This window comes from Anomaloglossus baeobatrachus, chromosome 4, assembly GCF_048569485.1.
Source record: "Anomaloglossus baeobatrachus isolate aAnoBae1 chromosome 4, aAnoBae1.hap1, whole genome shotgun sequence".
NCBI classification, from domain to species: Eukaryota; Metazoa; Chordata; class Amphibia; order Anura; family Aromobatidae; genus Anomaloglossus; species Anomaloglossus baeobatrachus.
Window position 1 is genome coordinate 573,473,884 of NC_134356.1, and position 10,799 is coordinate 573,484,682.

A 10,799-nucleotide genomic window follows, 5' to 3' on the forward strand; every position below is an offset into this window, starting at 1 on the left:
CACGTCTGTATGCAGGGGCATTGGTGAACCTCACAATTTAGGACTGCCCTGGCAAAGGAAAATACTACAAAGACTCACTTCCTCAAAATGGGCACATTAGACTCAAGAGGCCTTCATGTACGTCTCTTCTCAGGGACATCGGAGTGCCACACAATGTTTTCACGTAAAATCTTTCATGTATTGATCTCAAAAAGTAACATACACCAGATCTATCTCACTATTGGGTATGTGCCCTTAACATTTCCGCCATGAAAAATCATTTTGGGGTCATTTTGGAAGGTTTTCTGGTGAGTCCGTAAAAATGGCGTAAAACGCGGACAAAATTGTTCACAGCTGTGACTTTTGAGTGATAAATGCTTCAAGGGGTCTTCCCCATGCTGTTGCCATGTCATTTGAGCACTCTTCTGAGACTTTTGTGACATTTTTAGGGTTTCTCCATGCTGCCGGGAGGTCATTTCACAAAAATACTCGGGTCTCCCATAGGATAACATTGGGCTCGTTGCTCGGGCCGAGTACACGAGTATCTTGGGAGGCTCGGCCCGAGCTTCGAGCACCCGAGCTTTTTAGTACTCGCTCATCACTAATGAAGATCAGTTGCAGAGAGTTCTGTGACTACGCTTGTTAAAATCCATGCAAAAGTTTCAGAAACAAAACGCATTCACAAGTATGCAACAAATTGTACACGTTGCAACAAAAGTTCAAACATGAAAAAAATACCGTAATAAAAAACACCCCAGCGCCATACTATGTACAACAAGATTAGAAAGTCACATGAAGTCCTAAAACATCCTCGTCAATTGTAAATAAACCCATCTATTTCAGGCTGCATCTCGTCACGTAGTAGCTAAAGTTATACCTGCATATATTCCAACAATGAAACGTACGTACCGGCATTCTACACAAATCCATCAGGAGAATTGCTGGCTGCTCCTCTCCCTTTTACCCGAGACTTATCAACTGACCTCCTATAAGTGATATCACTTAAGATTTCCCCGACTAGATTATAACACCCTAAAAATATCTCCCTGGAGCTGAAGACAGACGATCTGCTAAGAGATCCACTTTCGAGGACTGCATGGTGGATTTGTAGAAGGATACTCAATGTCAATTCTGCACCCAAAAACCAACAATCATATTATTTAATATATCTATACATATTATATATATATATATATATATATTATATATATATATATATATATATATATATATATTTTTAGGTAGTGGGGAATTGATAAACTGCATGTAATTGCTGCAGGAACGAAAATGTGTGATTTTTAATCACGTTGCAGATTTTCCCCTTTATTGACTGGTCAACAGTTTCTACATTTTGCTTCTGCCTTTACAATATACATACTGGCATAAGGTTTCTGCCTGAACAAACCCTGACAAATATTCTCAACATCATTTTTTATAGCTAATCAGCGCTTTAAAAAAAAAAAAAAAAAAACTCCCAGAAGACTGATTTCAATACATAGTTAACATCATAAATTTAGAGAGAAAAATAAAAATAATCCATCTGTAACTCATATGTGTAATCTAACAAAGCAAACACGAAGGCTGTATGTAAAATATGAAACGTGAGCTTGTACTTTTCACACTGGAGGACACAGATACAACAGGGATTCCTAATCCGCGGCTAGATCATGTTCTGTCTAATAGACGAGGAATGTCCGGTTCATGATGTCACCCAGGGAAGAGAATGCCAACACTGTCAGCAAGAGCATGGCAAAAATGGCCATGTGTTAGGGCAGTAACCTTACCTGCAAAAAAGGACAGACGTCAAGGTCTGGAAGTAGTGCGCCAAACACAAGGGCTCAAATACAAGACGTCAAAATTACTAATTTTATATACCGTGTTTTTCCAAAAGTAAGACATTGTCTTACACTTTTTTTATCCCCCCCTACCTCCGAAAAAAAAAAAAGACTAGGGTTTATTTTCAGGTAGGTCTTATTTTTGGGGAAACACTGTTGGGAGCAAGTTTACCCCCCTCCCCTTCCCAGGAGACTTATACTTACCAGGCCCCAAATGTCTGCGTCGCTCCCAGCAGGTATGCTGCACGCCATCCTCCCCTGCTTCTGGCTGACACGCTCACACCATTTCCAGCGATACGCATTGCTTTCAACCAACAGGGGAAAATGGGACACAGTGCAGTGGAACACATGGAGGACTCAGCAGTGGAATGCATCGATGCTCTCCACCGCGGGTCCTCAAACTCCACTGCACTGTGTCCCTGGATTCACTGTTGGCCAGAAGCAATGTCTCTGGATGTAGTGTGGGAGTGCGTTCCACTGCAGGTCCTCCCGTTCGGTGTCTGGTCAGTATGATTGTGGGGTCTTCTGTCTTCTTTATTCTCTATTTTGGAGGTGTCTGCTTTCTATAATGATGTGTCCTGCAGTATCTAACTTTTTTAGCTGCATGGACACTTCACTATTGAACCGCGACTAGGGCTTATTTTCATGGTAGGGCTTATATTTAAAAGGGGTGGTTCACCAGTTTTCATTACTGGCCACATCAATATTATGTTGAGAAAAAAGGTTTTTCTCAAATACCTTGTGTTGCCAATGGGGTCTGTGTGCAGTGCTACTGCGGTACGCTCACCCCCTTCATGTGACCCCCAGCCTCCGTGACCTCTGATGTCCGGTGAGGTCACGTCAACTGAGGTGGGCCACAGTCTTCCTGAGTGACTGGGCTGTGGGAGGAGTTTCACCGCTCATCACAGCCCAGCATCGCTCCTGCTTGCGGTGCTCTGCCATGAAGGAGGGAGCACAAGAAATGCTGGGCTGTGACGAGCATCTGCCCTACAGGATCCCGGTGATTGCTTAGGTCCTCTTTAAGTGTCTATGCACTTTCAGCAGTTTAGGAATATTAATTAGCCATATCATAGAATAGTGGCTGCAGAGCTGAGTAAAACAGTTTTTATTTTTCTCCATTTCTCGTCTATTAGTAAGTAAAGTTTTGGTTCTCATTTAGGTTGGTGTTACCAGACAATTTCTGTAGGCGTGTACTTCTTTACCTGTATGAGGTTATTCAATCATAAACTATGCAGCAACACACGGGGGAGAAAATGACACACTCCTCACCTCACTGATCTCTGCAGCTGTGTAGAGATACAGCAGAGCTGAGTTATGTATCATTACAAACACTTCATAACCTCATCTCATGACATTCAGTGTCAGGGAGAGTGAGTGCACAGATTACTCAGTTCTGCTGTACACAGCACCCAAAGAGATCAGTGAGGAGAAGGGTGTGTCCTTTTCTACCCTACGTGATGCGGCTTGCTTATGGTTGGTCAACTTCATACACGGGAAGTACACAGCCTTAGGCCCAATTCAAACGTCCGTGAAAAACGTTCGTATGGCGCGTTTGTGTGCCGTGATTTTGGCACACTAGTATCCACCATCTGCTATCCGTGATAGCACACGGAGAGTAGGAATTTTTACTCACCTGTCACTGGCGCTGCTGCCCCTGGTGCTGATGCTTCCGCATTCGCAGTGCAGGGAATATTAATGAGCATAATGAGCAAGCCTGAAAGCAAGTGAAAGCAGCACCGAAGACAGCAGGGCTGGAGACCGGTGAGTATAGAAAATCATTATATTTCAAAGACACGGGCTTTCTCCGGTACATGTCACATGGCTTACACCACTGTGTGGTCCGTGTAACATCAGTGCTGCCGGAGAAAAAAAAAAGACTTTTCTCCCTGCAGAATACATGGACACGCGTGTGCGACCCACGAACACACTGTCCTTGTGAAAACATGACGTGTGCGCAGACCCATTAGTTTTAATGTGTGTGTATGTCTGCGTCTCCATTACACATGAAAACGGGCGTCATACATACCAGGATCACTGACGTGTGAAGGGGGCCTTAGAGGCAAATCTCCGATAACTCCCATTGGAATAGTAACAAATTGTAAAATAAACTGCACAAGCTAATATCTCCACAGCAGAAAGGAAAAAAAAAAATGACATTTTTGTGAACTCACCGTAAAATGTCTTTCTTGGAGCCTTTCATTGGGTGACACAGACAGTGGGTATTATGGTGTCTCCAGGGGAGGCGTGACACTAGATTTTCAAAAGTGTTAGCTCCTCCTCCCACAGCATATACCCTAGCTAGGCAGGAAACTTGCTCAGTTTGGTGTAAAAGCAGTAGGAGAAGAACAATGAAAACACAAGGGTGGGAGCTGTGTCCCCTAATGAAAGGCTCCAAGGAAGACATTTTACGGTGAGTACACAAAAATGTCCTTTCCTTTCTCGCCTTTTCATTGGGGGACACAGACAGTGGGACGTCCCAAAGCAGTCCCTGGGTGGGAACTGAACTATTAACAGTGTACAACATCAGACTAAGAGCTGACTAACAACTGCAGTGAACACATAATGTCAAGAAACCGAGCAGTGGCCACTTATAAATGGGCCACTGCCGCCTGAAGGACTGGTCTTCCAAGAGCAGCATCCGCGGAGGCATGCGTATGCACTCTGTATAATTTTGTAAACGTGTACACACTGGACCAGGTAGCGGCCTTGCAAAGTTGGGCCGCCGAAGCCTGATGGCGGATAGCCCAGGAAGCACCCACTGCTCGCGTAGAGTGGGCCTGCACAGATTGAGGAGGAACAACACCTCGTGCTTTGTAAGCCTCACATATGGCAGTGCTGATCCATCGAGAAATCGTGGATTTAGAAGCCTGGTTGCCCTTTTGTGTCCTTCTGAGAGGACGAAGAGGGCATCGGACTTGCGCAACGGCGCTGTTCTGGAGATGTAGATCCGCAGAGCCCTAACAAGAGCTAGAGTGTGAAGGGCTTTTTCAAAAGGAGCGGACCGGGGCCGGACAGAATGACGGCAACACAATGTCTTTGTTCAAGTGGAAAGAAGATACGACCTTCGGAAGAAAGGCGGGGGAAGGCCGAAGGACCACCTTATCGTGATGGAATATCAGGTAAGGTGAGAGACAGGAAAGGGCCGCCAGTTCGGACACTCGTCTGATAGAGGTAATGGCGACTAAAAAGGCAACCTTCCAAGAGAGACGTTGAAGAGAGATTTCTTTTAAAGGTTCGAAAGGAGGAAGCTGAAGAGCTCCGAGAACCAGATTCAGATCCCAGGGATCTAAGGGGTGGCGATAAGGAGGGACCAAATGCGCTACCCCTTGAAGAATGGTACGGACCTGAGGGCGAAAAGCCAGCTGCTTCTGGAAAAAAATTGACAAGGCAGAAACTTGACCTTTAAGGGTACTGAGGGCTAGTCCCGAGTCCAGACCGTCTTGCAGAAAGGCAAGCACATCAGGGATTGAAAAAACAAGGGGCGACCGGTGATGACGGTCACAGCAGGAAAGATAGGTCTTCCAGGTCCTGTGATAGATACTGGCGGAGTAGGGCTTCCGAGCATTAAGCATGGTATGAACTACCTTAGAAGAAAGACCTGACTTGGCTAGAATCAAGGATTCAAGCGCCACGCCGTTAAATGCAGCTGTGCTGTATTCTGGTGGAATATTGGACCTTGCGTCAGAAGATCCGGGCAGTCGGGGAGACGCCAGGGAGTGTTGCCGAGAAGTTGGAGAAGCTCTGGGTACCAGGCTCTCCTGGGCCAATCCTCCTTTGATAAAGCCAACGCTGCGAAACAGCTGTCAGGAGCCTGTTCCTTGCCCCCCGAACCAGCCACCAGGTATTCCTGAATTACTAATATATTTCCTGATCCGCAGGCGTAAGTCTGCTCGGGCTGGATTGGTTTTATCTCCATCAATAGAGTAAAGGGAGGCGTAGAAGTTACCAAAGGCCGTGGCGACATCCCTGGGCAGAGTCGCCATCCTCCCACCCGGGTTCTGGACCCGCTGGACATAACCCCGCGTTCTTTGTAAGCGTAGCGCTCTGGCCAGGGTTCTGCCGCTCTTATTTCCGAACTCATAAAAATGTCTCCTGCATTTAACCATGGCACCCTTTGCCTTATGAGTCAATAGAGTGCGCAGCTCTTCCCTTTTTTGGATCAGTCGAGATCAGCCACCAGGTATTACCATTCTGCCTTGCCCTTATTATATGTGGTTTCCCCATGACCGCACGGCGCTCCAGGCTGTGATCCACTGTATGCACACTTATGCTGAAATGACCGTTTTGTCTCAGCTTTTGTTGTAGCCCCGGCAGCACTACATTAACCCCCTTTTGTGGCTGTGGTAAATCCTAATGGGGAACTATATATATGCTCATCTCGGTTGGTGTACAATCCCTGCGTGTGTACCCCTATAGCTCCTCCCTGCATTACCTTCCACCGTAGTTTTATGATTGGAACTTTCCTCTTATTTCTGGACTTTCTGGGCTGTGTGGTGCATTAGGTTTGGACTTACCATATTAACATTGATTCTGGGAAGTTGTTTTTCCCTTGCCCTTGGCTCTGCACAGCCCATTAGTCCAATTTATACTGCGGCTTTTTGGAGGCCCTGCTAGGGGTTTATACATGCATGGGTGTCCACAATATTTTTTATCCTATATAGGACACATTTCTACGGTTTTTCCATTGGGTTTCTACCCCGCCACCTCTCAAATAAATCCCTTTTATGGGTTAACCATATTGTACTTGGTGGCATTGCAGTTCCTCATAGAACCAGCCACGATAGGAATATAAGTGGCAAGAGTATGCCCCCACACATTTTTTACCTCCCCCTATTTATTCCTGCTGTATTGTCTGACCTTTTCCCATTTATGAATATTGTAATTATTTATACATGTTATTGTTATGAATAAATATGGAATTTTTCAGATGGTTGTTGCCTTATCTCCCTTTTTTCTCCATTTATTTATGTTTCTTGGAGTAGGCAAATCCTTATGGGGCACCACTGAGTGGTCCCATAAGTTGGTACTCTATTATGGCCAATTTCTTGCTATTATACTGGCTGAGGAGGGCTTCCGAGCATTAAGCATGGTATGAACTACCTTAGAAGAAAGACCTGACTTGGCTAGAATCAAGGATTCAAGCGCCACACCGTCAAATGCAGCTGTGCTGTATTCTGGTGGAATATTGGACCTTGCGGCAGAAGATCCGGGCGGTCGGGGAGATGCCAGGGAGTGTCGCTGAGAAGTTGGAGAAGCTCTGGGTACCAGGCTCTCCTGGGCCAGTCCGGGGTCACGAAGATCACAGGAATTCCCTTTGCCTTGATTTTCTTGATTACTCTCGGAATGAGAGGAACATGAGGGAAGATGTAGGGCAGGCGAAACTGCGACCACGGGAATACTAGAGCATCGGAACCGAGCGCTAGCGGATCTCTCGACCGGGATATGAAGGGATGTACCTTGGCGTTCATCCAAGACGCCATGAGGTCCACATCTGGGAGTCCCCAAAGAAGAGTGATCTGATGGAACACTTCGTCGTGGAGGGACCATTCTCCTGCCGCTAGACCCTGTCTGCTGAGAAAGTCTGCGGCCCAGTTGTCTACTCCCGGAATATGGATAGCTGAAATAATGGGAATGTGCATATCTGCCCAAAGAAGAATCCTGGATACTTCTTTCATCGCTGCCCTGCTGCGAGTTCCTCCCTGACGGTTGATGTAAGCCACAGCCGTGGCATTCTCTGACTGGATCCGAACAGGGAGACCCAATAGCAAGGGCTGAAAGTTCTGAAGGGCCAAAAACATGGCTCTGATCTCTAGAACGTTGCTGTGAAGGGAGCGTTCGGAGGGAGACCAGCGTCCGTGAACAGTGTGTGGAGAAACACCGCTGCCCAGCCTATGAGGCTGGCATCTGTCGTGACTACTTGCCAGTGGACAGGACAGAAGGACTTCCTTGAGATAGGGATGAGACTTGAGTCCATCAGACGAGGGAGTGCAGCGCAGTCCGAGATAAGCGGACTGACCGGTCTAGAGAAGCTGGATTCCTGTCCCAGAAGGATAAAAGATCCAGTTGTAGAGGGCGCAGATGGAATTGGGCAAAGGACACGGCTTCCATGACTGCCACCATCTTGCCTAACACTCTCATCCCATTCCGAAGGGATGTGTGACGGTGGGAGCGGAGGGATTGGGCGGCCCGGATGAGGGAAGACCTCTTGTCTTCTGGTAGAAAAACCCGGGACTGAGCCGTGTCTATCAGCATACCTAAAAAGGTGATGCGCTGACGAGGAATGAGGGATGACTTGTTGAAGTTGATAAGCCACCGTAGCCTTGACAGCGTGTCTAAGCATATCTGCACGCTTTCTGAGGAAACTTGAGGAGAGCTCCCCTTGACAAGTAGGTCGTCCAAATAGGGAACGACCAGAACGCCTCTGGGGTGCAAAATGGACATGACGGCCGCCATGACCTTTGTGAAGATCCGAGGCGCAGTGGCCAGTCCAAAGTGGAGGGCCCTGAATTGGTAATGACTGTGTCCTACGGCAAAACGAAGGAACCGTTGATGGGATACACATATGGGAATGTGTAAATAAGCATCTTGAACATCTATGGACGCTAGGAATTCTTCCGGTTCCATGGGGGCTAGTACTGCTCTCAATGACTCCATTCGGAAGGTCTGTTCAGTCTTTTGAGTTCCAGGATAGGGCGGACAGAGCCATCTTTTTTGGGAACGACAAAAAGGTTTGAATAGAAACCTTTGCCGCGCTGTTCCAGGGGCACTGGAATGATAATGTTTGCTTTTTGTAACGAGGCTATGGCCTGAAATAAGGCCTGGCTTTGCGTTTCAGACTTTGGGAGACGAGAACGCAGAAACCTGCTGGCCGGCAGGGAATGGAAATCGATCTTGTAACCTGAGGTGACGATTTCTCGAACCCAACCATCGTGAGTGTGGTCTAGCCAGATATCCCGAAAAAGCAGAAGAAACCCTCCAACATGAGTCGGATCTGAGGGATACCTGGCGTCATGCTGAGGGGGCATGTGCAGGCGAGGTCCCTTAGGTTTAGGTTGTTTGGCGTGGGAACGCCAAGAAGAGCCCCTTGAGGGGCCAGATCCTCGATCTGAGCGTTGGGACGATCCTTGTACTGAAGGTTTTTGGGAGACGGGCCGAAAGGACTACCTGCGCCAAGATTTTTTAAAATTCCTGGATACAGGCCGCTTTTGTGGAAGAATGGTACTTTTTCCACCCGTCGTCTCAGATATGAGTTTGTCCAGGGATTCTCCAAACAGGCGAAGACCATGGAAGGGAAGTGTGGACAGGGATTTCTTGGAGGCACTGTCCGCGTTCCATATCTTTAGCCACAGGACTCTGAGGGCAAAAACAGCATTGGCTGCAATTAGGGCTGACAAACTAGCTGCATCTAGGGAGCCGTGAAGAAAATAATTAATTAGAGGCTAGGGAGATCAAATCAAGGATCTCAAAAGCCTCCGGAGGAATATTACAAGAGCGAAGCATCCTGCGTAGGTTCTTACTCCACACACCCATAGCTCTCGCGACCCATGTCAAGGCAAACAGGGGGTGAAGAGAGGAGCCTGAAGCCTGGAAAATAGACTTGACCGCCGCATCAACTGCGCGTTCGGACGAGTCCTTGAGAGACGCGCTGTCTGAAACGGATATAACCATGTGTTTAGCCAGCCTGGATAATGGCGGGTCCACAACGGGGGGTACTGACCAGGTTTCAGATGGAAAAGGATAAGCGAATGAAGTGAAAGGTTTTTTATTAAACCTTCTATCAGGGTGATCCCACCGTTTAGACACGATTTGACGAAAAACCGGATCCTGGGCAAAGGACTTAGGAGGCTTCTTGGCCCGCTTGATTGCCGACTGAGAAGTCGGGTCCAGAGGCTGATCAGAAATCGACAAAGAGTGATTGACAGCCAAAATTAGTGTGTCTTCTATATGCCTAGACTCGGAAGGGACATCTGAATCAGAGTCAGAGTCTTGGGAATCATGACTACTAAAAGTCACAGAGCCTGGGTCAGACTGACCATCGTCCGAGTCGGAAGAGGCGTAGAGGTCGCAATGGCGCCTCTTGGAATCAGCCTTTTTACATTCTGGGGAAGAAGGACCAGACGAAGCAGGCGGGCTCCTCTGAAGGAGCTTAGCCGGGGGAAGGCTGTCTGAAGTTTGGGATTTCTGAGTGACAAGGTCATCTATCCTTTTAGACATTAGAAGAGCCCATGCAGGAAGAACGTCATCAGACAGGGGTGCTGCCTGGTCGGTGGCCAGGGCAGAATCCAAAACCTGTGCGGCCTCCTGGTCCGGCAACTGGGTCTGTTGTGACACGATAGTAGGGGCATAGCAGCCCCAGCATAGTGGATAGCTTCGGCCATTAGAAAACGAGCGTCCACAGGTGGTACAAGCATAGTACAGGTCCATAGAGGACGCCTGGGAAGCTTTATCACCCTTGCGGTTAAGCATGTCAGCAACAGAGTCCTACAGCCCTATATAGGGATATGCCGCTGTTAGTATGAGTGAGGAGCCACTAGCAGTATTATAAAGTGACTGCTATGCAGAGCCGGTATATACCGATAGCAAAATGGCATATACTGTCAAACAGTCGGCATATACCTGGCAGTCTGGAGGAGAGAGACGGCCCCCGGAGACATGCTGTATATAAGAGCCCATGTCGCTGTGTAGAAGGTAACAATCAGCGCCTGAGCAGGGCAAATCAAAGTATTGTAGTGCGCCTGCGCTGGACCTCAATTCCGGCTAGTGTGGAGGACGGAGACACTAATCCGACCAGTGTGCACCGCACCGCAGGTGAGTATTATAAAGTGATTGTTACGTTCTACACAGTGGCCTGAGCTTGTATACACTGTATTCTGGAATGCTGTATATAAGAGCCCACTGGTGGTGGCCGCAGTTTATAGTCCACAAAGCTGGTGACAGGTTCCCTTTAAGGGAGTTTCTCAGCACAAAATGAATGTTCAAACCAAA

The 10,799-nt window shown here is 47.6% G+C and overlaps 1 protein-coding gene across 3 annotated transcripts in view; it reads right to left on the minus strand.

Annotated features, from left to right (window-relative positions):
• The window catches only part of UACA (uveal autoantigen with coiled-coil domains and ankyrin repeats), a 143,999-nt gene that overhangs the window by 95,340 nt on the left and 37,860 nt on the right, over positions 1 to 10,799 (minus strand). Inside the window, exon 1 of one of the 3 annotated variants that reach the window (XM_075346089.1) lies at positions 889 to 937. The exons of the other annotated variants lie outside the window; for them this stretch is intronic. Within the exon in view, the coding sequence (XP_075202204.1) occupies positions 889 to 909 (21 nt within the window). The 5' untranslated portion in view covers positions 910 to 937. Of the gene's footprint in view, positions 1 to 888; positions 938 to 10,799 lie in introns of those variants that run through there. 3 annotated transcript variants of the gene reach the window in all.